This window comes from Abramis brama (genome assembly GCF_963993115.1).
Source record: "Abramis brama genome assembly, chromosome: 17".
In the NCBI taxonomy this organism is placed as follows: domain Eukaryota; kingdom Metazoa; phylum Chordata; class Actinopteri; order Cypriniformes; family Leuciscidae; genus Abramis; species Abramis brama.
In genome coordinates, this window is record NC_139979.1 from 17,338,061 (window position 1) to 17,364,656 (window position 26,596).

At 37.2% G+C, this 26,596-nt stretch overlaps 5 protein-coding genes across 7 annotated transcripts; all 5 read right to left on the minus strand.

Annotated features, from left to right (window-relative positions):
* Nucleotides 1-246: 246 nt before the first annotated feature.
* Nucleotides 247-1,684, minus strand: LOC311066744 (uncharacterized protein). Its single transcript, XM_084088076.1, has 4 exons — nt 1,595-1,684; nt 1,426-1,481; nt 1,171-1,321; nt 247-1,078 (listed from the first exon to the last, which is right to left on the minus strand). The coding sequence occupies exons 2-4, from the start codon at nt 1,463-1,465 to the stop codon at nt 502-504; spliced, it is 768 nt and encodes a 255-aa protein (XP_083944202.1). The 5' UTR covers nt 1,466-1,481; nt 1,595-1,684; the 3' UTR covers nt 247-501.
* A 10,402-nt stretch (nt 1,685-12,086) lies between these two features.
* Nucleotides 12,087-13,514, minus strand: LOC311067359 (uncharacterized protein). Its single transcript, XM_084089169.1, has 4 exons — nt 13,432-13,514; nt 13,289-13,344; nt 13,034-13,184; nt 12,087-12,941 (listed from the first exon to the last, which is right to left on the minus strand). Exons 2-4 carry the CDS (start codon nt 13,326-13,328, stop codon nt 12,365-12,367), a joined length of 768 nt encoding a protein of 255 aa, XP_083945295.1. The 5' UTR covers nt 13,329-13,344; nt 13,432-13,514; the 3' UTR covers nt 12,087-12,364.
* A 3,221-nt stretch (nt 13,515-16,735) lies between these two features.
* On the minus strand, nt 16,736-25,773 carry LOC311067468 (uncharacterized protein). 2 transcript variants are annotated; one of them, XM_084089351.1, is made up of 4 exons: nt 25,750-25,773; nt 17,891-17,946; nt 17,633-17,783; nt 16,736-17,540 (listed from the first exon to the last, which is right to left on the minus strand). In XM_084089351.1, the coding sequence occupies exons 2-4, from the start codon at nt 17,928-17,930 to the stop codon at nt 16,964-16,966; spliced, it is 768 nt and encodes a 255-aa protein (XP_083945477.1). In that variant the 5' UTR covers nt 17,931-17,946; nt 25,750-25,773; the 3' UTR covers nt 16,736-16,963. The 2 variants fall into 2 exon arrangements, with proteins under 2 accessions (XP_083945477.1, XP_083945476.1); XM_084089350.1 differs by lacking the exon at nt 25,750-25,773 and adding an exon at nt 18,060-18,105 and having other exon boundaries at nt 16,738-17,540.
* LOC311067471 (uncharacterized protein) lies at nt 21,820-23,274 on the minus strand. The gene is made up of 4 exons (XM_084089355.1): nt 23,144-23,274; nt 22,985-23,041; nt 22,439-22,589; nt 21,820-22,328 (listed from the first exon to the last, which is right to left on the minus strand). The coding sequence occupies exons 2-4, from the start codon at nt 23,022-23,024 to the stop codon at nt 21,950-21,952; spliced, it is 570 nt and encodes a 189-aa protein (XP_083945481.1). The 5' UTR covers nt 23,025-23,041; nt 23,144-23,274; the 3' UTR covers nt 21,820-21,949.
* On the minus strand, nt 24,276-25,905 carry LOC311067465 (uncharacterized protein; the record flags this gene model as incomplete). 2 transcript variants are annotated; one of them, XM_084089347.1, is made up of 4 exons in its annotated part: nt 24,276-25,236; nt 25,329-25,479; nt 25,587-25,642; nt 25,727-25,905. In XM_084089347.1, the coding sequence occupies 4 exons, from the start codon at nt 25,903-25,905 to the stop codon at nt 24,660-24,662; spliced, it is 963 nt and encodes a 320-aa protein (XP_083945473.1). In that variant the 3' UTR covers nt 24,276-24,659. The 2 variants fall into 2 exon arrangements, with proteins under 2 accessions (XP_083945473.1, XP_083945472.1); XM_084089346.1 differs by having other exon boundaries at nt 25,750-25,798.
* Nucleotides 25,906-26,596: the final 691 nt, after the last annotated feature.

Below are 26,596 nucleotides of genomic sequence, written 5' to 3' on the forward strand. Positions count from 1 at the left end.
ATTTGTGTGCAAAGTCTCAAGAGTTTTTGAGCATGTTAAGGGCCCCAAAAGTTGAAAGAAAATAGGGCCCTAAAGATTAAACATACCTGCTTGAAACCAAGTTTTTTGTTAATAGATGATATAAGACATCATACCTTTCCTCATATATTTGAAAATGAGAATGCTAGAGTAAACATAACTGGGTATTAAAACTTGCCATACATCTGTCATTCTGTCACCCTGTAGTAAAGAAACATTTGAGACGTATGTCCTTTAACAAAATATTTATTTCATTTAAACTAATTAATTTCAAATATTACATAAAAATCATTGCGCACATGTAGATACACGTTTTTCATTGGACCTTTGTGTTTTGTTTCATGGCTGTGAATAAATACTTCCATCAGGTCGCTGTAATGTCATTAATGTCAACCACAGAAAGTGAAGAACACACTTTCACATTTAACTGTATCTAAGATCTAATTACATTAGCAGCAATTGGCAAAAGTCCGTTGGTAGAATCTAACTTCTCTTGATGAAGGATTCGTACAGGGAGGTGAGCTGGTCCTTCAGGTCCTGTGCGTAAGGGTCCAGCTTTTCCTTCAGGTCTTCAGCGTAGGGTGTGAGACTCTGCTGGACCATCTGGGCTCTCTCTCTAATCTGGGCCTGAAGATCCTCAGCCAGAGGGGTCACGGTCTTCTGGAACTCCTGCAGACGCTGGTCAACCTTCTCCTTGATTTCAGCAGTGTAGGGCTCCAGCTGAGCCTGCAGATCCTTCATGCTCTGCTCCAGGTTTCCTCTCAGCTCCTCACTCTTCTGGAGCAGAGTGGCCTTCAGGGTCTCAGAATCCAGGGATTCTGCATATGGAGTCATGGCTGTCCTGAGCTCCTCCACTCTCTGCTGGATCTGGCTCTTGAGGTTGTCAGCATAGGGCTCCAGCTGGTCTCTCACAGTGATCAGGTCCTGGCCCAAACGCTCCCTCAACACTTCAGTCTCCTTGGTGATTCTGGTCATCAGCTCTTCAGCCAGAGGATCCATCTGTTTCTTGAGGGTGACGGCATATTCACTGGCCATATCGGCACTCTGGGTCAGTCTAGCACTGTTAAATGGAGAAGGACATTTGAGTTTCATATCAGGGCACAAGAAATAGTCTAAATAACAGTGTCCTGCAGGTAAATATTCTTGACTTACTTGACGTCCTGTCCCAGTTGGGAAGACCTGATCATCTTGATGGTTTCCTCTGCGGTTTGTGTTGCCTTTGAAACATAGCTCCAGAATGCATCAGTCAGCTGCTCCAGCTGTGGCTTGGGCTCATCAGCAGAGAATAGGTTGGCCTGGCAGCCTGTTGATGGAGCATTTCAGTTTGATCACATGGTATTGTTAGATTCTGTAAATTTATCAAGCCTTAACACATTTTAATATAGTAATTTTCTCTGAATTTCTCACCTGTAAATACAGCAAGTGCAAGAACCACAAGAACCTTCATGATGTTCAGTTTTAGTCTATAAGTAAAAAAAAAAAAAAAAAAAAAAACTTTTAATGAATGCCTCTTTCTTTTACATAAATGTAAATAGTGCTTTATTTTGAATTTACTAAAAAGTGTGAAAGTTCTTACCTGTGTCAGTGTGTTTTGATTGACGCTGTCCTGTCTGAAGAACAAGTGTGAAGGTTGCTGTTTCACATCTGTATTTATATAGGGAGGTGATTGCCAATGTGGAAACCCAAAGTCCAGTGCGTAGTGCCTTGCTGTCATCACTCCACATCATAATGCCCTGACTGTACCTCTTATCACTAAAGATTCCTGAATTCAATACAGACTATGATAACTATTGGACAGTAAATTGTACTAATTGCCAATATAAATATTGTTTTAGATGAACACATAAGACTATTCGTAAAAAATATCTAAGTAAAAGAGGTTTCTTAATAAAGGAATAATAGTATTTCGGGAAATGTTTCTGTAGACTCTCATTCTCAATCTCATTGTAATTTAATTCATTTTCATATAAAGACGTTTTGAATACCGCCATTTACTTAAACCATAAAACCAGACAGAAACTGATGTTGAACCTTTGAACTAATAACAGTAACAAATGATACCAGACTTTGTTCACTTCCTGATAAGATTTGACACATCACTCAAAGATATATGTTTTTGATCCTAGATGAATTATTGAACTCTATAAATTCATTTTAAGAAGATGGATATACTTCCTATACTCTTATGTCTTAAAAGTTTGCAGTAAGTCCTTTCAGTTCATTTTATTTTAATGAACCTGTCCAGAGCTATAAACTGACCTCAAGTGAGTTTTTGGAGGACTTATTATCAGAGTCAGGGACTATACACGTAACACTCTGTCCAGGTTACACGCCTGCTAAACACCTAAAGATAAGGGGGGCTGTTTGACCTAAAAGCAAGCTACTGCTGCTGAAGGATGTATGACCTTCCTAACATTTTAAAAATGCAGACTACATGGGAACTTGCATTTTTTAGGTAAAAGAGAGCTCAAACAACAGAAGGTCAAGTTAATATTTGTCAATGCTATTTGAGTAACTTAAAGATAACTTTAACTCCTTGACTCTGATGACTTTCAGGGATAAACTGTTAGGTTTGTCTAGTGAAGTTTCATTTTCCTTTGGCTAAATAAAAGACCTTCAATCTGTTTCACTAAGACAACAATGATTATGAGTAGGCCTTAAATAAGCCATAATAGCCTACTTGTAAACTCAGAAGTTAAAAACTAGATGTAGGTTGAACCAAATATTGATTATGCACATATAATTTACATATGAAAATTTGAAGAGACTTCAAAAAGTGGTGTTTTTACCACTGTTTTGCTGAGATGAGCAAATCAACATTTCATCGTTTAAAGCAGGGTTCACCAATCTCGGTCCTGGAGGGCCGCTGTCCTGCAGAGTTTAGCTCCAACCCCAATTAAACACACCTGAACCAGCTAATCAATGTCTCACTAGGCATACTAGAAACTTTCAAACAGGAGCTGGTTGGAGCTAAACTCTGCAGGGACAGCGGCCCTCCAGGACCGAGATTGGTGAACCCTGGTTTAAAGAGTCCCTGTTTTTATGGATGTTCAAACAGCCCACAAAGTGAAATAGTACCAGAGATTGTTTAAACGCTAAATAAGGCAGCTAGTCCCACCTACACAAAGTAGGCCTACACCTTGAAGTTTGCTCTAGGTGCATTTCTGCCACGTTATAATTATAATAATTACGAGATGACAACCTGTGGCGTTCTACTCTGAGCTGTTCTGAGCAGAATTATACGTTTCTATGGCAACACTATCAATTCCAAAATGATGGAGCCTTTTCACAGATTGTGATGACTCATTTTAATGGTCATCAGCATAGTAAATCCTGCAAAGTTTTTTATATTTTAATTTTAAACAAATGTATCACTATTCTTTTTATTATATTACCTTTGCAGGTCATATATATGTTCTCAGTCACGGTTCTCCTGTCTGATTTGAGTGCATCTACGCCGGTTCACGCATGCAGACAAAGTCCTTCCTCCCTCCCCGCTGAACGCCAGCGATTACAAATGCGTGAAATGCACTCCCGGTGGTTGAGCGCGGTAAAGTTAGTTTTAGGTTCGATATTCGTTGGACATGTGTTTGCCCTTCCCACTGTTCTATAGGGTCGGCAGTCTTACAAATTCAATTTAATTTAAATACGACGATTAGTTTTAACATTATGTAGGCTAGCCATTGTATATCGACATGAAATATTCATTCAAAATCACAACATGCGTTATAGCTGCTGATTTGACGCGTTTCCACAGCGCACATTGTCTGGAACGTCTGCCAATTAGGGGAGAGTGGGGTAAGATGAGCCAGTTTTTACTTATGTGGATCTCAAGGCAAGGGAAATTGAGACAGAAGTACAATGAAGACATCCACTGTTAATTTGGGATGTTGCCTATAAACTGAAAATTAAAAAAATGCACCTATGACAAAGAGCCTTGAAAATATGACCTCAGAAAAAAAAGTGTTCATGTGACTCAACTTACCCCAGGCTAGGGGTAAGTTGATCCCAGTCAGTGGGTAAATTGAGCCATCTGGGGGTAAATTGACCATCCTATCTTTCACTTTTTTATGCAAGCATAATAATAAAAAAACTTGCCTCTTTAAAATAATAATTTAATAACACACTTACCTTTCTAAACAATGTTAACCCTCTGGGGTCTGAGGTGTTTTGGGGGCCCTTGGGATGTTTTGAAATGCCCTGACATTTGTGCTTTTTTCAGTTGCTTATACACATATTAATGGCAAAGGTGTAAATGCACTATTTAGCACAAAACAGGGCTACCATAATATGTGTGCAACATGTATGTACATGTTTGTATTTTTGAGAGAATAATGTTTATGCGTGGTTATTAAAAAAACAAAATCTTCTGCCCAAATGTGTCACTCATATAAAGCACAATACAAATAATTTAAAGAGAAGGCTTATATTGACCTTTTAAGATTTAGTTTACATCTACCTTGTAAATATATGTTTTGCTATTTTATTAAAAAGATTACAATTACAACAACAATTACAATTTCATCAATATTTCAAGTGTACTCTTTCTTTGTAAAAAATAAATTATAGGCCTACATTTTACTATATGTATTCATTTATTTGAATATAGCCTACATTGGAACAAATACTATAGTAACATCTTAGCTGATGACTTTATTTTTGACAAAAAAAAAAAATACTGTGCATATATATATATATGTATATATATATATATATATATATATATATATAACATATGAGCAGAAATTGCTAAACAAAAGCTTATTTGATGTGGCAATAGTCTATTTTAAAAAACTTTATCCAAAACTAGTCAACAAAATATTGTCTTTCATATTTCGGCCGACTGTATTGTTTTTATGAAATATTAGGGCATATAAATGTTAATAGCAGTTTAATATGTTTCTTATACAAAGATATTTTATTTCAACACATTTCAGTCGATTTTCTCCATTTCAAAAAGGTTGAACCACTGGTTCAATTTACCCCACATCATCTGGCTCACTTTGCCCCATAGTCACCATTTTGGTAAAAACGGCCTAGCTTAGCAATTCAGGATAACCTTTAGCTTAATGATTCACATGGTTTTAAATGTTGACAAATCACCAACATGTACCATACACAACTTTAGACCTAGATCAATTTGCTTTGACAAAACGGCTAATATACCTGAAATGCAGAAAATTTACTTTAACAAGCAAAAAAGGTGTTTTTGTGGAAAAGACAACTTCCCTCTTGTCCCATGTGCTTCTCCTCTTCACAGTAATATATACATGATGGAGTCCTTCAAAATGTATGGTCCCATGACACCAAATGTGCATAGTTTCCTAGAAACAGGGGGTGGGTCAACTTACCCACTGGCTCATTTTACCCCACTCTCCCCTACACCAACTGCGGTAAACAGCCTATAATTTGTATTATTTAAAATTGCTTTTAACATTTAAAAACCGACGTTTTCAAATTCCAAAGCTTGTAGAAGGTTCCTATATTGTCAATACTGACTTAGGCTACAGCTTTCCTGGTAGCCTTGAGTAAATTAACTTGTCTAAGAAAACGATTCATAAAAACATAAATATCAGTTGAGCCTATGTTTACTTTATTCACTGACACAGACGGAAATGAAAAGACTATCAGTCAAAGTTCAGCTTTAGGAGGGGAAGAAATAGGGCAGGATAAGGAGACTGAGATAAAAAGAAAGATGAATATGAGGAGAGAGCAGGTATTGACAAATAGTCTAATGCCCACTGACATGGTTTTAAAGCTATTTCTTATCCATTTTTTTGGATAAAAAATATGTAGGTCATTATATGTACATATGACATATGTAGGTCAGAGAAATCCAAATTTTCTCGGGGGAGAAAACCCCGGAGGGTCCCCGAACCCCCCTAACTACCTCACATTTGAATGCCCGTGTCTGTGGTGGGTGGGGCTGTGGACGGTAATGTGGGCTGGTGTGGCTACAGTGTCAGGGCTGAATTTTTCCATTTTCAGCCCAGTCAATTTTAACATGGTATCGTCATCATATCAGTGTAGATGTAGATGGACCAAAATACAACCATTAAAATATCAAGTAAATAAGTATTGTGATAGTTGGTGCCACAGTGACACTCTTGTCCCAAAAAGTATTGCTATACCACGATACTCAATATGTTGGCCCACGGTGAGTAATTTTTCGGTTCCCCCACCTGCCAAATCCCACTTTAACCACTGTGTGTGTGTGTGTGTGTGTGTGTGTGTGTGTGTATATATATATATATATATATATATATATATATATATATATATATATATATATATATATATATATATATATATATTTATACACACTCACCTAAAGGATTATTAGGAACACCATACTAATACTGTGTTTGACCCCCTTTCGCCTTCAGAACTGCCTTAATTCTACGTGGCATTGATTCAACAATGTGCTGAAAGCATTCTTTAGAAATGTTGGCCCATATTGATAGGATAGCATCTTGCAGTTGATGGAGATTTGTGGGATGCACATCCAGGGCACGAAGCTCCTGTTCCACCACATCCCAAAGATGCTCTATTGGGTTGAGATCTGGTGACTGTGGGGGCCATTTTAGTACAGTGAACTCATTGTCATGTTCAAGAAACCAATTTGAAATAATTCGAGCTTTGTGACATGGTGCATTATCCTGCTGGAAGTAGCCATCAGAGGATGGGTACATGGTGGTCATAAAGGGATGGACATGGTCAGAAACAATGCTCAGGTAGGCTGTGGCATTTAAACGATGCCCAATTGGCACTAAGGGGCCTAAAGTGTGCCAAGAAAACATCCCCCACACCATTACACCACCACCACCAGCCTGCACAGTGGTAACAAGGCATGATGGATCCATGTTCTCATTCTGTTTACGCCAAATTCTGACTCTACCATCTGAATGTCTCAACAGAAATCGAGACTCATCAGACCAGGCAACATTTTTCCAGTCTTCAACTGTCCAATTTTGGTGAGCTTGTGCAAATTGTAGCCTCTTTTTCCTATTTGTAGTCAAAGTTGCTCTTCTATCAGCTTGAATCAGTCGGCCCATTCTCCTCTGACCTTTAGCATCAACAAGGCATTTTCGCCCACAGGACTGCCGCATACTGGATGTTTTTCCCTTTTCACACCATTCTTTGTAAACCCTAGAAATGGTTGTGCGTGAAAATCCCAGTAACTGAGCAGATTGTGAAATACTCAGACCGGCCCGTCTGGCACCAACAACCACGCCACACTCAAAATTGCTTAAATCACCTTTCTTTCCCATTCTGACATTCAGTTTGGAGTTCAGGAGATTGTCTTGACCAGGACCACACCCCTAAATGCATTGAACACTGTAAAAAAAAATTACATCCCCAAGTCAAAAATTTCAAGTGACCGATAACATCTAAATTTTTCAATTAGTCTGAAGTATTATTTCTCATTGAGCCAATGTTAACAGACTATTGCAACAAGAATTTCACTTTTAGAATTTTTTAAAATTTAGATGTTATCGGTCACTTGAAATTTTTGATTTGGGAGGGTTAGAAATGTTTTACAGTGAAGCAACTGCCATGTGATTGGTTGATTAGATAATTGCATTAATGAGAAATTGAACAGGTGTTCCTAATAATCCTTTAGGTGAGTGTATATATATATATATAGCCTATATACAGTACAGGTCAAAAGTTTGGAAACATTATATTTTTTTATATTTTTGAAAGAAGTCTCTAATGTTTATCAAGGCTGCGTTTATTTGATCAAAAATACAGAAAAAAAACAGTAACATTGTGAAATATTATTACAACTTAAAATAATAGTTTTCTATTTGAATATACTTTAAAAAATAATTTATTCCTGTGATGCAAAGCTGAATTTTCAGCATCATTACTCCAGTCTTCAGTGTCTATCACATGATAGAAAATCATTTAGAAATCATTCTAATATTCTGATTTATTATGAGTGTTGGAAACAGTTCTGCTGCCTAATATATTTGATGAATAAAAGGTTAAAAAGAACTGCATTTATTCAAAATAAAAAAAATATTTTCTAATAATATTCTTTACTATCACTTTTTATCAATTTAACACATCCTTGCTGAATAAAAGTATTGATTTATTTCAAAAAAAGAAAGAAAAAAACTACTATTACTGACCCCAAATTACTGACCAGTAGTGTATATTGTTGTTACAAAAGATTTCTATTTTTAAAAAATTTGTTTCTTTTTTTTTTTTTTTTTTTTACTTTTTATTCATCAAAGTATCCTAAAAAAGTATCACAGGTTAGGAAAAAATATTAAGCAGCAGAACTGTTTCCAACTTTGATAATGAATCATCATATTAGAATGATTTCTAAAGGATCATGTGATAGACTGGAGTAATGATCCTGAAAATTCAGCTTTGCATCACAGAAATAAATGATAATTTAAAGTATAATAAACTGAAAACCAATTATTTTAAATTGTAATAATATATCACAATATTACATTTTTTTTCTGTATTTTTGATAAAATAAATGCAGGCTTGATGAGCAGAAGAAACTTCTTTCAAAAACATTAAAAATAGTAATGTTTCCAAACTTTTGACCTGTACTGTACTGTATATATATATATATATATATATATATATATATATATATATATATATAAAACACCTGATGCACATTTGTTCTTCATTTTCTAGAAGTAAAGTTTAAAAACCTTGCTGTATTTTTGTGTAGTTAATTAAGAGAAAGTACACCGCCATCTTACTGACTTAAAACGCACCTGCCGTCCTAAACACGACTTCCCACCTCGTAAATACGAACTTCCCTGGAGGACTTGAACTCACTATAAAACGTGCCAAGCATAATCTTTCGCGTGGTGTTTATGTCGGCCAATAGAGAGCGCTGCTTGCCATGGCAGTTTAAATAATTCAATCGTTATGATTCGTCTTCCTAATGAATTGTCCACACTTGTTTATTTTTGCCATTGAAAATTTGATCTGAGGGAGCGTATTATCATCATGCCATCGTTATTAACTGCAAAGAAAGGAGCATAACACATAAACGTCATATGGGTCACCTTTTCCACACTGTGGTTGCTTTATGGTGCCTTCATCCAGGTAAACAAACAGCAGGTTCACACAGGACTCGTTCTTGCACTTTCTTTGACTTTTTAATCCGCAGGGATCTCTTGTTGTCATTGTCTTTTGCAATAAGCCGTTTTTAAGAGTGTCAAGTTGAGAATATTTCAAAACGCGCCTTGGTGCTTGTGTTCTCTAACCTAGCTTGAAGTAAAAATGCGTACGCCCAGCCTCCTGGTCGAAAGTCAACTACATATCCAGACTCCAATGTGAGGTAGTTTGTTTTATTCATAGAAGTTAGACTGATACCACTTTATCATCATTTTAACAATGTATGTGTTTATTAAAAACTAGTGAGTTTTATGTTGTGAATATATTTTGTTCTTAAATAAATGGCTGCTGTTGTTTAATGCTTCCTCTAAGTGCATGTGATCAAATTTATCATTGGTGTGTCTGTTCTTTGTCATGTTCTAAGAATGTTTTAGTTTTTATTTCAGAAATCTGGTCACCTTAAAAAAGAATCATGTATATTTTTCTAGAGAATTTATTGTGCTTATACTGTATATATTTAGCACATCTGCTACAGTTTAGCATTGTGTTAAAAGATTATGGTGTCTTTTGGCGTAATGAAAATGAACTCTTTCAAGAAATCTCTATGTCATTACTTTATAAAACAAATACTTTTTGTACATTCTACAACTCTATTTATGGATAAAAAAAGGATAATCAATGCAACTTTGAATGTGCATGATTCCAAAATAAATAGACATATTATATTAAAATGTTCAGATGTTTTCTGCATATGTATTTGCCTTCTAGCTTTCGGTAACAGACCATCAGTACAGTCGTTTGGAGGAAATCTACATTTTGGCCTGTTTGAGTGTTTAGTGCTGGATAAAAAAAGCATGACCACTTTGATTTTGGATTCAAAATGTTAATTCATAGGGGGAAAAAATGCCATCTTGCTCTCTCAAAATGCTCTCTATAGCTCCTCACTCTTCTGGAGAAGTGTGGCCTTTAGGTCTTCAAAATCCAGGGATTCTCTTATCAGCTCCCCGCTGAAATGGACTGGTCACATATTAAATGTAGGGCTTTAGTGCACACACTTCCTTTTCTATACGCTCCCTCAGAACGTCAGCACCTTTAGTGATTTTGGTCATCAGATCTTTAGCCAATGGATCCATCTGTTCCTTCAGGTTGATAGTGTAATGGCTGGCCATATCGACATTTTTTGTGAGTCTATCATTGTCAGTTCATTGCATTATAAATGCTGAAGGTTCCCTGTGTTCATTAGTCTTAATTGTTGATGTTAGCCCATGTGCATTTAAACCTCAGTGTTCTTTGTCAGGTCTTTTTCCTGTATGGCTGTTTGTTTGGTTTTCTCACTTCTGCTTCTGATGTTTACATTTTTTTGTTGTTATTCATATTATTTTGAATCTTATTTTCATTAAATCTTATGTTGGAAAGTTTTCTGAGTCAAAGCAGAGACCAGGAGACAGTTGGGATCGCGTTCAACGGAAGTTATTCTTTATTGAGAACTCCGCTGTACGTTGCTGTAGTACTTCCAACATGATCTAACTCTAATACAGTATGCATTGTAGTTATATACATTCCAAGGGGGAGGGATTACATAGAGGTGGAGATTCTGAAAAAAGCATGCAAATTAAGTATACAGGTTAAGGTAACACCCTAGACTGTGAGGGTCTGGCCAATCCTAATTCAATCATCATAAGGCTCCAAGAGCCATTTGGGTCCGAAAGCCATTTGCAGAACAAAAGGTGAGATTCTCAGTGAATCATTCGTGTGCTAATCCCATCAGTCTGACAATAAGGAGAGAACAGAAATTGCAACTTTGCTGAGATCTTAACCTTAAAAGATTCTTTACCATGATGTTATGTACAGAAGCATATTTGAAATAGATTCTTAAATTTGTAACCCTTCACTTACTCTGCATTTGATTCCAGCTATACCTCTCCCCATTCACAGAAGAAAGTCATTTGGAACAACATGAAGGTGAGTAAATAATGGCAGAATTTTCATTTGGTGAACAATCCATTTTATTCACATATTTTCTGCCTTGCACAAGAAAACAGAATATGAATAGGGTGCATATAATATATTTAAAGACAGAAAATATATTTCTGTTCATATTGGCGAAATTAGTTTTTTGTAATAGGCCTATGTCTAACCTGTACACACCACCAATGCAATGACCAGGAAACCTTCATCATTTTCAGTTTTTGCCAGTAAGGAAATTACAGATCTGAGTGCCTTACATTAATTACTTGTTAAATAAAATAAAGTTAATAAATAATAATAAATATATTAAAATAATAATTACGAACCTTTATTAATTAGCCTACCTGCGTCAGTGTGTTTACATTCATGCTGTTCAATCTGAAGTGGTATTGTGGAGGTAGTGGTGCATATCTCCATTTATATACCAGAGAGAAGAGATTGTCGCAATAGAAACCCAAAGTCCAGTGGGTAGTGACTGACTGTCATGATTGCTTCATATCAAAATTTCCTGATTGGGACTTTTTGTCACAACAGATCCTCACGTTCAAAGCAAACCATAAAGGATTGCCAAATGGTGTAGCTAAAAGCAATGGACACTTAAAAACAAGTGAAGGCCTTTGATGTCACGTCACAACAATAACTATGGTATTTTGGCAGAATGTACATGTTTGAGGGCCAATTTATTGTTTAGATCGGAGGAGGACTATTATTGGTTAACACTTATCTAGGACTATATTTAACGTTGTTGTTTAATTTAGGGCTGTTTGCCCTTCCAAAAATGTCCTTTGGGTTTGCCTCCTACATTTTTATTGTTTGTTTGATATTCTTTTTTTTTATTCTTGTCAGAGATTTGCTATTTTATTTACCTAATAGGCATCTCACATACTCCTTTCAACTAAAGCACCATTTTGTAAATGTTTTTTATTATAATTTTTTTACTGATTCATAACTAAAATAAAATGGGGCATTTGTAAATTTGCAAGAAACAGGAACATCACACAAAATTTTCTCAGAAATAATAAAAGTCTCTTATTTATTCTAAATAAATATCCACTGTTACACAAAAAAGACAGAATTTGCAAATGTGAAGGATAGTTGCTTGTGCAATTTATATGTTGCATAGTGCAATTTATGAGACTTTATCAAACTTTTTTTTTGCTTTAGTGTAAGGCATGGTAGATTGAATGAATGGAGGAAAACACGGATCAAATATGTCAAATTTTGAAGTTCATGAGTAATTCTGTAGTTCTGTTAATAACAAAGTAAGAAGTCTTTGAAGCATCTAATTTCTCTTGATGAAGGATTCGTACAGGGAGGTGAGCTGGTCCTTCAGGTCCTGTGCGTAGGGGTCCAGCTTTTCCTTCAGGTCTTCAGCGTAGGGTGTGAGACTCTGCTGGACCATCTGGGCTCTCTCTCTAATCTGGGCCTGAAGATCCTCAGCCAGAGGGGTCACGGTCTTCTGGAACTCCTGCAGACGCTGGTCAACCTTCTCCTTGATTTCAGCAGTGTAGGGCTCCAGCTGAGCCTGCAGATCCTTCACGCTCTGCTCCAGATTTCCTCTCAGCTCCTCACTCTTCTGGAGCAGAGTGGCCTTCAGGGTCTCAGAATCCAGGGATTCTGCATATGGAGTCATGGCTGTCCTGAGCTCCTCCACTCTCTGCTGGATCTGGCTCTTGAGGTTGTCAGCATAGGGCTCCAGCTGGTCTCTCACAGTGATCAGGTCCTGGCCCAAACGCTCCCTCAACACTTCAGTCTCTTTGGTGATTCTGGTCATCAGCTCTTCAGCCAGAGGATCCATCTGTTTCTTGAGGGTGACGGCATATTCACTGGCCATATCGGCACTCTGGGTCAGTCTAGCACTGTTAAATGGAGAAGGGCATTTGAGTTTCATATCAGGGCATAAGAAATAGTCTAAATAACAGTGTCCTGCAGGTAAATATTCTTGACTTACTTGACGTCCTGTCCCAGTTGGGAAGACCTGATCATCTTGATGGTTTCCTCTGCGGTTTGTGTTGCCTTTGAAACATAGCTCCAGAATGCATCAGTCAGCTGCTCCAACTGTGGCTTGGGCTCATCAGCAGAGAATAGGTTGGCCTGGCAGCCTGTTGATGGAGCATTTCAGTTTGATCACATGGTATTGTTAGATTCTGTAAATTTATCAAGCCTTAAAACATTTTCATATAGCAATTTTCTCCAAATTTCTCACCTGTAAACACAGCAAGTGCAAGAACCACAAGAACCTTCATGATGTTCAGTTTTAGTCTATAAGTAAAAAAAAAAAAAATGTCTTTTGCATAAATGTAAATAGTGCTCTATTTTGAATTTACAAAAAAGTGTGAAAGTTCTTACCTGTGTCAGTGTGTTTTGATTGACGCTGTCCTGTCTGAAGAACAAGTGTGAAGGTTGCTGTTTCACATCTGTATTTATATAGCATAGGGAGGTGATTGCCAATGTGGAAACCCAAAGTCCAGTGGGTAGTGCCTTGCTGTCATTACTCCACATCATAATGCCCTGACTGTACCTTCAACCACACAGACTTTTAGATTCAGCACAGATAATCAAAACAGTGGAACTTTGTCTTTAAAAGAAGTAATACATTTTTGTTTAACTTTTAAACGGGCCAAAATGAAAATACATAAAATGTTTATATGGCTTAGCACTTAACATTACACAGAAGTCATTAAAGGGATAGTTCACCCAAAAATGAAAATTCTGTCATCGTTTACTCACCCTCAAGTTGTTCCAAACCTGTATGAGTTTCTTTGTTCTGCTGAACACAAAGGAAGATATTTGGAAGAATGTTTGTAACCAAACAGATCTCGGTCCCCATTGACTACCATAGTATATATTTTTTCCTACTATGGAAGTCAATGGGGACCGAGATCTGTTTGATTACAAACATTCATTTTTGGGTGAACTATCCCTTTAAAGGGAAGTTTAACTAGAATTTCCCTACTCCCTAAAAAAAACAAGAAAAGTGTACATAATGGAAACATGAATTTAATTAAAATATTATAGCCTAAACTGAGTTATCCAGAAAAATCAAATTATTTAAGGTCCATATTAGATACTAAAACCAGACAGAGCCCCACATTTGAACATTTGACCTAATAAAACAACAAATGATAAAGATGTTCTGCACACCCTGATAAGATCTGACACATCACCCAAAGCCTCTTGATTCTGTGTCTGCTGGTATTAAGTATTTTTACTCTTCTCATTTAGCTTTAAATTCTTGGAGTTAACTTTATTAACAATGATAATAATTTGTATTTATTAAGTAATACATAGAGTGTTTCAAAGGAAATAGTCTCCACATAAACTGATTCTGTATCCCATGGAACTGTCATGATCCCATCTCCAGGGATAAAAGAACAGAAAGCTGTATAATTATTCAATAACAATATTTGGCTGGTTAAACTACAGGAAAATAATTTGTCACTATCATATAATTTATTTTCACCAAAGTTGATGAGAAGTAGGCCCACCTATAATCTAATTTGAATGAGAGATGAGTGGAATAATGCATTTCTCACCACTAGATAGCACTGCCACTAAAGTGAAGCTACTGTATATGGGTTAGTTAACCCTTTATGAAGATTTTTATTTATTTCTAATTGTTTACATTAATAACGATCTCATCACTTCCTGCAAGGAACAAAACATTTATCATCTGCAAAGAGTACATCAGCATTTATTAAAAATCAAGCCTGAAGTGAAAAGTCAACCTCAAATGAAACAGTTGTAGAAGTTTTTTCACATTTATTTAAAATATTATATCATATTTAAAATATTGCATTTTGAATAGTCAAAATGATTGAAGGATCACAATAAATCCCAATCATAAAATGCCACTGGTTTAAGGAGGCAAGGGAGGCTGAGCCTCTTCTAATATGTGATGATAAAATTAACTGTTGTTTTTAACCAGTCACTTATTATACCAGGGGTTCCCAAACTTTTCCATGCCAAGGCCCCCCAAATACCACTAGGTTCTGGCCAAGGCCCCCCGTATTGAACCCATCTACAATACTACGGCACGGCACATGTAGAAATAAATAAATAAAACATCTAGGTGAACATCAGATTATGTGATGGTGTTTGATACCAGCCAATCAGAAAGATGAGATGCACCGATTACAATTTTCAAGGCAGATTCCGATTTTTCATTGAGTTTGACCTGCCGATACAGATTTAAGCCGATTCTGATTTCATTTTTTCTAACTACTTTAATTTACAGCACACACAAATATTTATTTTATATATATATATAATAAAACACCACTTTTACCCAAACTGGTTAATAAAAACAAGTTTAAATGGATACATTCTCTATAAATATTTTTGTCTTCATTTTCTTTTCTGACATAGCCTACTCCTTGTTAAAACACACTATACATGCAAATTATGTGCATTTTTTTGAGTGAAATCATATTTATTTTGTCCATCAAAAGTGTGCTTTCACTTTAACTGAGCGTGAGCAGCGCTACAAAAATAGACTCGGCGTCGAAACCCTCCGCTTCACTGCTGCTCATGCGACGCTCCTGCTTGACGCTCACGCACTGCTCCAGCTCGCGGTGTGAATGCACTCACTGAACATGCACGCCGAAAAAAATTCGCGCTGCTCACGCGCCGCTCGCGATCTGAAACGGCCGTAATTCACAAGGTTTCCTACATGTGCGTTCTGTGTGCATGTGTGATGTTGATGTTGCGCGATGTTATTCATGCGGCGCCCGAGTGCATTTGAATCGGCATATGTCAGACTGAAAATCACGTGAAAATCGGCAAATTCTTGTCACTAGCCGATCAATCAGATATCAGATAGACTATGCAACAAATTATTATAATGTTTTTTCATAACAATACTCATATTAGCAAATATTTATTTTTTAACGTTTTTTAACTTTTTTTTTTTCAACTTGCTGCAGCCCCCCTGGCGCCCGGCCCCCACTTTGAAAACCCCTGTATTATACGTATTGTATTATAATACATAATGGTCTGATTTCACAGACAGGGTTTAGACTAAGCCAGGATTAGGCCTCAGTTCATCTGAAGCATTTAAGTAGCTTTTATAAACGTGCCTTATAAAAAAAACATAACTGATGTGCATCTTGAGACAAAACTATGACACAGACATATTTTCAGATATGTCAGCGCAAGTTGCTTTTAGTTAAAATAGCTCAAACATGCACTTTAGTCTGGGACTAGACTTAAGCCATGTCTGTGAAACCGGGGGAATGGATTTTATTAGAATAATTTTGCACACTCATTCAGTGCAAGATGACCACTAAGGTCCACAACGCAGTCTAACATAATCAACAGTGTAAGCAGTGAATTATTAAACTTTTTTTTTTCTTGTTTTTTTTCTGAATTGGACATGTTAGCCTTGTGCATTTTCTGAGTGATACTTAATTAGATGAAAAAATAATCATATTTTGAATGATAATTCAGCTATTCTGATCTATGTTACTGGACATAATATTCTGAAACATTGTTAATAAATGACAGGCATTTTATTGTTGATAAATAAGACAAATTATACACTTAGCATTTATAAATTTGCCAGAAGCAACACATTTTCTGTCAGAGGAATTAAAGAGTTGCTAAACTGAAATAAATACACAGCAGTTTTTACAGAAAGAGAGCAAAATTTCTGCATCTATATAGATGGATGGTTAAGATGTAAACAACAGGATTTCAGTAAAAAAAAAAATCACTTATCCTATATATTAGTGTTTGGCCCATCAACTGTAAGACATCTTGTTGATGCCTAATAGTCTGATTTAGGTCATGGTTATGGGAGATATGTGGGGTTTTGGAGTCACAATTCTCATGGAAGGAAAAACAGTTCTGTTGGTGACAGAGGAAGAAGTCTTTGAAGCATCTAATTTCCCTTGATGAAGGACTCATACAGGGAGGTGAGCTGGTCCTTCAGGTCCTGTGCGTAGGGGTCCAGCTTTTCCTTCAGGTCTTCAGCGTAGGGTGTAAGACTCTGCTGGACCATCTGGGCTCTCTCTCTAATCTGGGCCTGAAGATCCTCAGCCAGAGGGGTCACGGTCTTCTGGAACTCCAGCAGACGCTGGTCAACCTTCTCCTTGATTTCAGCAGTGTAGGGCTCCAGCTGAGCCTGCAGATCCTTCACGCTCTGCTCCAGTTTTCCTCTCAGCTCCTCACTCTTCTGGAGCAGTGTGGCCTTCAGGGTCTCAGAATCCAGGGATTCTGCATATGGAGTCATGGCTGTCCTGAGCTCCTCCACTCTCTGCTGGATCTGGCTCTTGAGGTTGTCAGCATAGGTCTCCAGCTGGTCTCTCACAGTGATCAGGTCCTGACCCAAACGCTCCCTCAACACTTCAGTCTCTTTGGTGATTCTGGTCATCAGCTCTTCAGCCAGAGGATCCATCTGTTTCTTGAGGGTGACGGCATATTCACTGGCCATATCGGCACTCTGGGTCAGTCTAGCACTGTTAAATGGAGAAGGGCATTTGAGTTTCATATCAGGGCATAAGAAATAGTCTAAATAACAGTGTCCTGCAGGTAAATATTCTTGACTTACTTGACGTCCTGTCCCAGTTGGGAAGACCTGATCATCTTAACGGTTTCCTCTGCAGTTTGTGTTGCCTTTGAAACATAGCTCCAGAATGCATCAGTCAGCTGCTCCAACTGTGGCTTGGGCTCATCAGCAGAGAATAGGTTGGCCTGGCAGCCTGTTGATGGAGCATTTCAGTTTGATCACATGGTATTGCTAATAGATTCTGTAAATTTATCAAGCCTTAAAACATTTTCATATAGTAATTTTCTCCAAATTTCTCACCTGTAAACACAGCAAGTGCAAGAACCACAAGAACCTTCATGATGTTCAGTTTTAGTCTATAAGTAAAAAAAAAAAAAAAAAAAAACTATTTTAATGAATGTCTCTGTCTTTTACATGAATGTAAATAGTGCTCAATTATGAATTGACTAAAATGTGTAAAAGTTCTTACCTGTGTCAGTGTGTTTTAATTGACGCTGTCCTGTCTGAAGAACAAGTGTGAAGGTTGCTGTTTCACATCTGTATTTATATAGCATAGGGAGACGATTGCCATAGTGGAAACCCAAAGTCCAGTGGGTAGTGCCTTGCTGTCATTACTCCACATCATAATGCCCTGACTGTACCTTCAACCACCGCAGACTTTCAGATTCAGAACAGATAATGATAACAGTGGAACTTTGTCTTTAAAAGCAGTAATGCATTTTTTTATGAAGTTTTAATTGGGACAAAATGAAAATACATAATGTTTGGGCTTAGCACTTAACATTACAGATGTAATTAAATTGAACTTTAACTAGAATCCCCTACTTCCTAAAACAAACAGGTAAAGTATACATAATGGAAACATTAATTTAATTAAAATCTAAAAGCCTAGACTCAGTTATCCAGAAAAATCCAATTAAGGTCCATATTAGATACTAAAACCAGACAGAGCCCGACATTTGAACATTTGACCTAATAAAACAACAAATGACAAAGACGTTCTGCACACCCTGATAAGATCTGACACATCACCCAATGCCTCTTGATTCTGTGTCTGCTGGTATTAAGTAATTTTACTCTTGTCATTTAGCTTTAAATCTAGGAGTTATCTTTATTAACAATGATAATAATTAGCCATTTATAAAGTATTACATAAATTGTTTCAAAGGAAATAGTCTCCACATAAACTGATTCTGTATCCCATGGAACTGTCATGATCCCAACTCCAGGGATTATTATTTCCTTTATTTAACCAGGAAAATCACATTGAGATATTATAATCTCTTCTTCCAGCGAGATCTGGTCAAGATAGCGGCACATAGAGTTTCACACAAAAGAATAACAATAAGACAACACCACAATTTATAACAATCAAAAGCTAGGTAAAAGCAAATCAACTAAAATAATTACAAGTGTCCTGTAAAACATTTTGCAAAAGACGTTTAAAAGTGCTTAAGGTTGGAAGTGCGTCTAGATTAAGAACATTTTGCAATTCATTCCAAGCCCAAGGAGCATAAAAAGAAAATGTACCTTTGCCAAATTCTGACAATACCCTTGGGACTTTTAGCCGAATGTGGGAACCTGTAGTACGATAATTATTTGTATAATAAATTAAAAGATTTGATATATAAAAGGGTAGTTTACCTAAAAGAGCTTTTGCGATAAATAAATACATGTGTAGCTTTCTCCTTTGATATAAAGATGACCAAGATAAAGAATCATATAAAATACAATGATGCGTTTGTGACTCTGCACCGGAAACAAAACGCAAAGCTGCATGATACACAGAATCTAGTTTTCTAAGTAGAGATGCAGCTGCATGCATATAAGATCACCATAATCAATTATAGATAAAAAAGCACTTTCTTTCGGGCCTCATAGGGGAAACAATTTTTTAAACAATAAAATAAATCTAATTTTGACCTAAGCTTCTTCAACAAATTATCAATATGTACATCAAATGCTAATCTTTCGTCCATCCATACTGTATACCTAAATATTTATAAGAACTCACTCTTTCTAATGGTATATCATTTGAAGTTGTAATTGAAATGTTGGTTACTTTAGAGCGACCCCAACTAAAAATCATGTATTTTGTCTTTTTTCTGAATATAAAACCAATTTTAATTGCGTCAATGAGTGCTGCAGTACTTGAAAAGCGTTCTGTAGTTGCTTCATTGATTGATTTAAAGAAAATGCTGTTGTATAAATAATTGTATCGTCTGTATACAAGTGTAATTTAGCGGAATCTATTCCATGACCAAGATCGTTGATATAAATAGAAAATAAAAGAGGGGCTAAAACGGATCCTTGAGGAACCCCAGTATCATTCGTCACGGTGCCACTGAGTGTAAAAACGCGAAAGGCGAAGCTTGAATTTCCAGGTATGTCCCTCTTTGGCTAATGTATTTTTTCAAGATGGAGGCGCAACAGACTTTTTTTTTTTTTTCTCATGAGCTGAACTCAAAGATCTAAGACTTTTTCTATGTACACAAAAGGCCTATTTCTCTCAAATATTGTTCACAAATCTGTCTAAATCTCTGTTAGTGAGCACTTCTCCTTTGCCGAGATAATCCATCCACCTCACAGGTGGGGGTCCGGGAGGTTCCGAAAACCAGTCGGTATCTGTTGTGACCACCATTTGCCTCACGCAGTGCAACACATCTCCTTCAAATTGATCAGGTTGTTGATTGTGGCCTGTGGGATGTGGGTCCACTCCTCTTCAATGGCTGTGCAAAGTTGCTGGATATTGGCAGGACCTGGAACACGCTGTTGTATACGCCGATCCAGAGCATCCCAAACATGCTCAATGGGTGACATGTCCAGTGAGTATGCTGGCCATGCAAGAACTGGGATGTTTCAGCTTCCAGGAATTGTGTACAGATCCTTGCAACATGGGGCTGTGCATTATCATGCTGCAACATGAGGTGATGGTCGTGGATGAATGGCACAACAATGGGCCTCAGGATCTCGTCACGGTATCTCTGTGTATTCAAAATGCCATCAATAAAATGCACCTGTGTTCATTGTCCATAACATACGCCTGCCCATACCATAACCCCACCACCACCATGGGCCACTCGATCCACAACGTTGACATCAGCAAACCGCTTACCCACACGACACCATACACGCTGTCTGTCATCTGCCCTGTACAGTGAAAACCAGGATTCATCTGTGAAGAGAACACCTCTCCAAAGTGCCAGATGCCATCGAATGTGAGCATTTGCCCACTCAAGTCGGTTACGATGACGAACTGCAGTCAGGTCGAGACTCCGATGAGGACGACGAGCATGCAGATGAGCTTCCCTGAGACGGTTTCTGACAGTTTGTGCAGAAATTCTTTGGTTATGCAAACCGATTGTTGTAGCAGCTGTGGCACTGTTGTGGCTAGTCTGAGACGATCTTGGAGGTGAAGATGCTGGATGTGGAGGTGCTGGGCTGGTGTGGTTACACGTGGTCTGCGGTTGTGAGGCCGGTTGGATGTACTGGCAAATTCTCTGAAACGCCTTTGGAGACGGCTTATGGTAGAGAAATGAACATTCAATTCACGGGCAACAGCTCTGGTGGACATTCCTGCAGTCAGCTTTCCAATTGCACGCTCCCTCAAAACTTGCGACATCTGTGGTATTGTGATGTGTGATAAAACTGCACATTTTAGAGTGGCCTTTTATTATGGCCAGCCTAAGGCACACCTGTGCAATAATCGTGCTGTCTAATCAGCATCTTGATATGCCACACCTGTGAGGTGGATGGATTATCTCGGCATGAAGTGAAGTCAACCTCAAATGAAACAGTTGTAGACAATTTTTCACATTTATACAATATTATACAATATTTCAAATATTGTATAATATCATTTGAAGCATTTAAGTAGCTTTTATAAATGTGCCTTATAAAAAACATAACTGATGTGCATCTTGAGACAAAACTATGACACAGACATATTTTCAGATATGTCAGTGCAAGTTATTTTTAGTTAAAATAGCTCAAACATGCATTTTATTCTGGGACTAGAAGCCATGTCTGTGAAATCGGAGGAATATATTTTATTATAATAATTTTGCACGCTCATTCAGTGCAAAATGACCACTAAGGTCCACAACACATAGTCTAGCATAATCAACAGTGTAAGCAGTGAATTATTAAACTCATGTTTTTTTGGGGGGGGGTTTTTTTGGACATGGCAATCTTCTACAAATCAATGACAAATAATAAAATATGGCAGATTTTTTTAATGTTTGCAATAACAAGGAAATATGCTAGAAACAATATAATGAATGAAATATATATAAAAAATATGAAAACTCAAAAATAACTTTATTGTATACTAATAAAAATAACAGATTAAATCTGGGACTAAAGGTCTTCAGTTGATGCAGCAAAAGATTTTTTCATTTCCTGCAGGTTTTGGTCCACATTCTCCTTGAGTTCAGCAGTGTAGGGCTCCAGCTGAGCCTGCAGATCCTTCATGCTCTGCTCCAGGTTTCCTTTCAGCTCCTCACTCTTCTGGAGCAGAGTGGCCTTCAGGGTCTCAGGATCCAGGGATTCTGCATATGGAGTCATGGCTATCTTGAGCTCCTCCACTCTCTGCTGGAACTGGCTCTTGAGGTTGTCAGCACAGGGCTTCAGTTTGTCTCTCAGGGTGTTCAGGTCCTGGCCCAAACGCTCCCTCAACACTTCAGTCTCCTCTGTGATTTTGGTCATCATATCTTCAGATGGAGGAGTCTGTGTTAGTCTAGTGTGGGGATGTGGAGGGGAAATGTGTAATTTATGTCTGGTAACTATTTCTACTGGTAAATATTTCTAATTATACTAAAAATAATATTGCTGGTAAATATGACTTACTTGACTTCCTGTCCCAGCTGGGATGTCCTTATCATCTGTGAAGTTTCATCAGTAGTATGCACTGCTTTGGCAATATAGTTCCAGAATGAATTTATTAAGTGTTCCAGATGTGGATTTGGCTTCTCTTCATTAGATAAGTTGGCTTTGCAACCTGTTGTGGGAATTGAAAATATCAGATGATTCAAAAGTAATTTTGGAGGCAAACAAAAATATAAAATTTGTGCACAGAGGAGAGAAAGCCTTACAGGTTTGGAATGGCATATTTTTTAAACATATTTTCTTATAATTTAGCTTCTTCAAACAGTGTAGAAGTAGGATGTTCCTTCAAAACTATAGTCAGGCTTCTCACAAGCCTAGATCAAAAGTGTTTTAAGATCACAAGAAACAAATGTATTATGTATCCAAAATTTTGACGGGTAGAACATGATGTATTATGTTTAATCCACTAAGAACATTAATGTAAGTTAAATGTATTTAACCTCCTGTTTGGAACCTTTTTTTCTTTTTTTTTTTAAAGTACTTTATATCAAAGGTTATAAATCTAACCTGTAAAAACAGCCAATGAAAGAATCACAAGAGCCTTCATCGTTTTCAGGGCTTAGCCTGTAAAATAACACATTTTTCATTTAAACAATCTAATATAATGTAGAACATTTTTATATAAAACTAGTTTTAAACTGGTATATAGTAAATGTATCTTCTTACCTTTGTCAGTATGATTTAATTTACACTGTCCAGTGTGAATGGCAAATGTGGTGATGACTGTTTCATATCTGTATTTAAATAGTATTGGGAATGTATTTTAATCTCCAGTGGATGTTTTTATCTAGATACGTTGTGACTACACACTCTGTGTGACAAGATGTGCAGATCTGGACGTCCTTTGAAAGGACCAGGTCCAAGAGTTACTGCGTACACCTACGTCAGCACTGATAATGGAGTACAGACATTAACATAATGTATGATCTATCATTATTACAGCTAGAAGTGACTGGAAAAGGTCATTTTTTGGAAAGTTCTCATCCTTATCTAATCTTTATTATTTGTTACAAGAAATCAGTTGAGATGACCTTTATCTTTTCTGCATGCCATAAATGTTATAGAGTTGCTTTATTTAAATAATCTTTTGTCACTAGTACAGACTTTTAGAATTTTTTATTAATCTGTCTGAGTATTATATATAGTGTCAAATGCCACACTTCTCATGGGTAGATAACAAGGCCATTTATAACTCCTGTTTTTTTCTGGTGATTTTATTAAAAAGTATGTCATATTAGCCTTGTGGATTTTCTGAGGGCTACTTAAAGCTACACTGTGTAATTTTTGTTGGTAAGTTGATTCTTACCAAAAAACACTTTGTTCTTTCAAAAATATATGTGCTCATTAATGTGTAATTACTTGTACCAACTAATCAAGTATTCTCGTAAGCGTAGAATCTGCCATTTAGAATACATACGAGTGAGTCGCTCGAATGGTGACAGCCATGTTGCACCTCCATCTTGAAAATACATTAGCCAAAAAGGGACATACCTGGAAATTCAAGCTTCGCCTTTCGCGTTTTTACACTCAGTGGAACCGTGACGAATGCGAGGGGGAGATTACTCGCGACTGCTGGCAGATTTGAAATAATACGGTCACCGTAGGAGTTAAAATGCCCTCGGAATGAGAGGGGCTAGAAAGTAATATTCAGTTGGTAGTCATAAACAATTTCACCGCTAGATGGGAGAAAATCCTACACAGTGTAGCTTTAAGTAGATGAAATATTTTTTTTATATTTTGAATGATAATTCAGCTATGCGTATCTACGTTACTGGACATAATATTTAGAAACATTGTTAATAAATGGCTGGTGTTTTATTGTTGATAAATAAGACAAATGATACACTTAGCATTTATAAATTTGCCAGAAGCAAAACATTTTCTGTCAGAGGTATTAAAGAGTTGCTAAACTGAAATAAATACACAATAGTTTTTTACAGAAAGAGAGAAACATTTCTGCATCTATGTAGATGAATGGTTAAGATGTAAACAACAGGATTTTAGCAAAAAATCACGTATCCCATATATTAGTGTTTGGCCTATCAACTGTAAGATATCTTGTTGATGCCTAATAATATGATTTAGGTCATGGTTATGGGAGATATGTGGGGTTTTGGAGTCACAATTCTCATGGAAGAAAAAGCAGTTCTGTTAGTGACAAAGTAAGAAGTCTTTGAAGCATCTAATTTCTCTTGATGAAGGACTCATACAGGGAGGTGAGCTGGTCCTTCAGGTCCTGTGCGTAGGGGTCCAGCTTTTCCTTCAGGTCTTCAGCGTAGGGTGTGAGACTCTGCTGGACCATCTGGGCTCTCTCTCTAATCTGGGCCTGAAGATCCTCAGCCAGAGGGGTCACGGTCTTCTGGAACTCCTGCAGACGCTGGTCAACCTTCTCCTTGATTTCAGCAGTGTAGGGCCCCAGCTGAGCCTGCAGATCCTTCACGCTCTGCTCCAGGTTTCCTCTCAGCTCCTCACTCTTCTGGAGCAGAGTGGCCTTCAGGGTCTCAGAATCCAGGGATTCTGCATATGGAGTCATGGCTGTCCTGAGCTCCTCCACTCTCTGCTGGATCTGGCTCTTGAGGTTGTCAGCATAGGGCTCCAGCTGGTCTCTCACAGTGATCAGGTCCTGGCCCAAACGCTCCCTCAACACTTCAGTCTCTTTGGTGATTCTGGTCATCAGCTCTTCAGCCAGAGGATCCATCTGTTTCTTGAGGGTGACGGCATATTCACTGGCCATATCGGCACTCTGGGTCAGTCTAGCACTGTTAAATGGAGAAGGACATTTGAGTTTCATATCAGGGCATAAGAAATAGTCTAAATAACAGTGTCCTGCAGGTAAATATTCTTGACTTACTTGACGTCCTGTCCCAGTTGGGAAGACCTGATCATCTTGACGGTTTCCTCTGCAGTTTGTGTTGCCTTTGAAACATAGCTCCAGAATGCATCAGTCAGCTGCTCCAGCTGTGGCTTGGGCTCATCAGCAGAGAATAGGTTGGCCTGGCAGCCTGTTGATGGAGCATTTCAGTTTGATCACATGGTATTGTTAATAGATTCTGTAAATTTATCAAGCCTTAAAATATTTTCATATAGTAATTTTCTCCAAATTTCTCACCTGTAAATACAGCAAGTGCAAGAACCACAAGAACCTTCATGATGTTCGGTTTTAGTCTATAAGTAAAAAAAAAAAAAAAACTTTTAATGAATGTCTCTGTCTTTTGCATAAATGTAAATAGTGCTCTATTTTGAATTTACAAAAAAAGTGTGAAAGTTCTTACCTGTGTCAGTGTGTTTTGATTGATACTGTCCTGTCTGAAGAAGAAGTGTGAAGGTTGCTGTTTCACATCTGTATTTATATAGCATAGGGAGGTTATTGCCATTGTGGAAACCCAAAGTCCAGTGGGTAGTGCCTTGCTGTCATTACTCCACATCATAATGCCCTGACTGTACCTTCAACCATCGCAGACTTTCAGATTCAGAACAGATAATGATAACAGTGGAACTTTGTCTTTAAAAGAAGTAATACATTTTTTGATGAAGTTTTAATTGGGCCAAAATGAAAATACATAAAATGTTTATATGGCTTAGCACTTAACATTACACAGAAGTCATTAAAGGGAAGTTTAACTAGAATCCCCCTACTCCCTAAAACAAACAAGAAAAGTATACATATGGAAACATGAATTTAATTAAAATCTTATAGCCTAAACTGAGTTATCCAGAAAAATCCAATTATTTAAGGTCCATATTAGATACTAAAACCAGACAGAGCCCAACATTTGAACATTTGACCTAATAAAACAACAAATGACAAAGACGTTCTGCACACCCTGATAAGATCTGACACATCACCCAATGCCTCTTGATTCTGTGTCTGCTGGTATTAAGTATTTTTACTCTTGTCATTTAGCTTTAAATTCTAGGAGTTAACTTTATTAACAATGATAATAATTTGCCATTTCAATTTATTAAGTAATACATAGTGTTTCAAAGGAAATAGTCTCCACATAAACTGATTCTGTATCCCATGGAACTGTCATGATCCCAACTCCAGGGATAAAATAACAGAAAGCTGTTTAATTATTCAATAACAATATTTGGCTGGTTAAACTACAGGAAAATAAT

Bases quoted from the DNA above. Each gene is read 5' to 3' on its own strand.
- LOC311066744 (XM_084088076.1), bottom strand. From the start codon at position 1,465: ATGAAGGTTCTTGTGGTTCTTGCACTTGCTGTATTTACAG. The intron at 1,322-1,425 runs GTGAGAAATTCA...CTCCATCAACAG, and splicing joins TGCACTTGCTGTATTTACAG to GCTGCCAGGCCAACCTATTC. The intron at 1,079-1,170 runs GTAAGTCAAGAA...TCCATTTAACAG, and splicing joins CAACTGGGACAGGACGTCAA to TGCTAGACTGACCCAGAGTG.
- LOC311067359 (XM_084089169.1), bottom strand. From the start codon at position 13,328: ATGAAGGTTCTTGTGGTTCTTGCACTTGCTGTGTTTACAG. The intron at 13,185-13,288 runs GTGAGAAATTTG...CTCCATCAACAG, and splicing joins TGCACTTGCTGTGTTTACAG to GCTGCCAGGCCAACCTATTC. The intron at 12,942-13,033 runs GTAAGTCAAGAA...TCCATTTAACAG, and splicing joins CAACTGGGACAGGACGTCAA to TGCTAGACTGACCCAGAGTG.
- LOC311067468 (XM_084089351.1), bottom strand. From the start codon at position 17,930: ATGAAGGTTCTTGTGGTTCTTGCACTTGCTGTGTTTACAG. The intron at 17,784-17,890 runs GTGAGAAATTTG...CTCCATCAACAG, and splicing joins TGCACTTGCTGTGTTTACAG to GCTGCCAGGCCAACCTATTC. The intron at 17,541-17,632 runs GTAAGTCAAGAA...TCCATTTAACAG, and splicing joins CAACTGGGACAGGACGTCAA to TGCTAGACTGACCCAGAGTG.
- LOC311067471 (XM_084089355.1), bottom strand. From the start codon at position 23,024: ATGAAGGCTCTTGTGATTCTTTCATTGGCTGTTTTTACAG. The intron at 22,590-22,984 runs GTTAGATTTATA...TTCCCACAACAG, and splicing joins TTCATTGGCTGTTTTTACAG to GTTGCAAAGCCAACTTATCT. The intron at 22,329-22,438 runs GTAAGTCATATT...TCCCCACACTAG, and splicing joins CAGCTGGGACAGGAAGTCAA to ACTAACACAGACTCCTCCAT.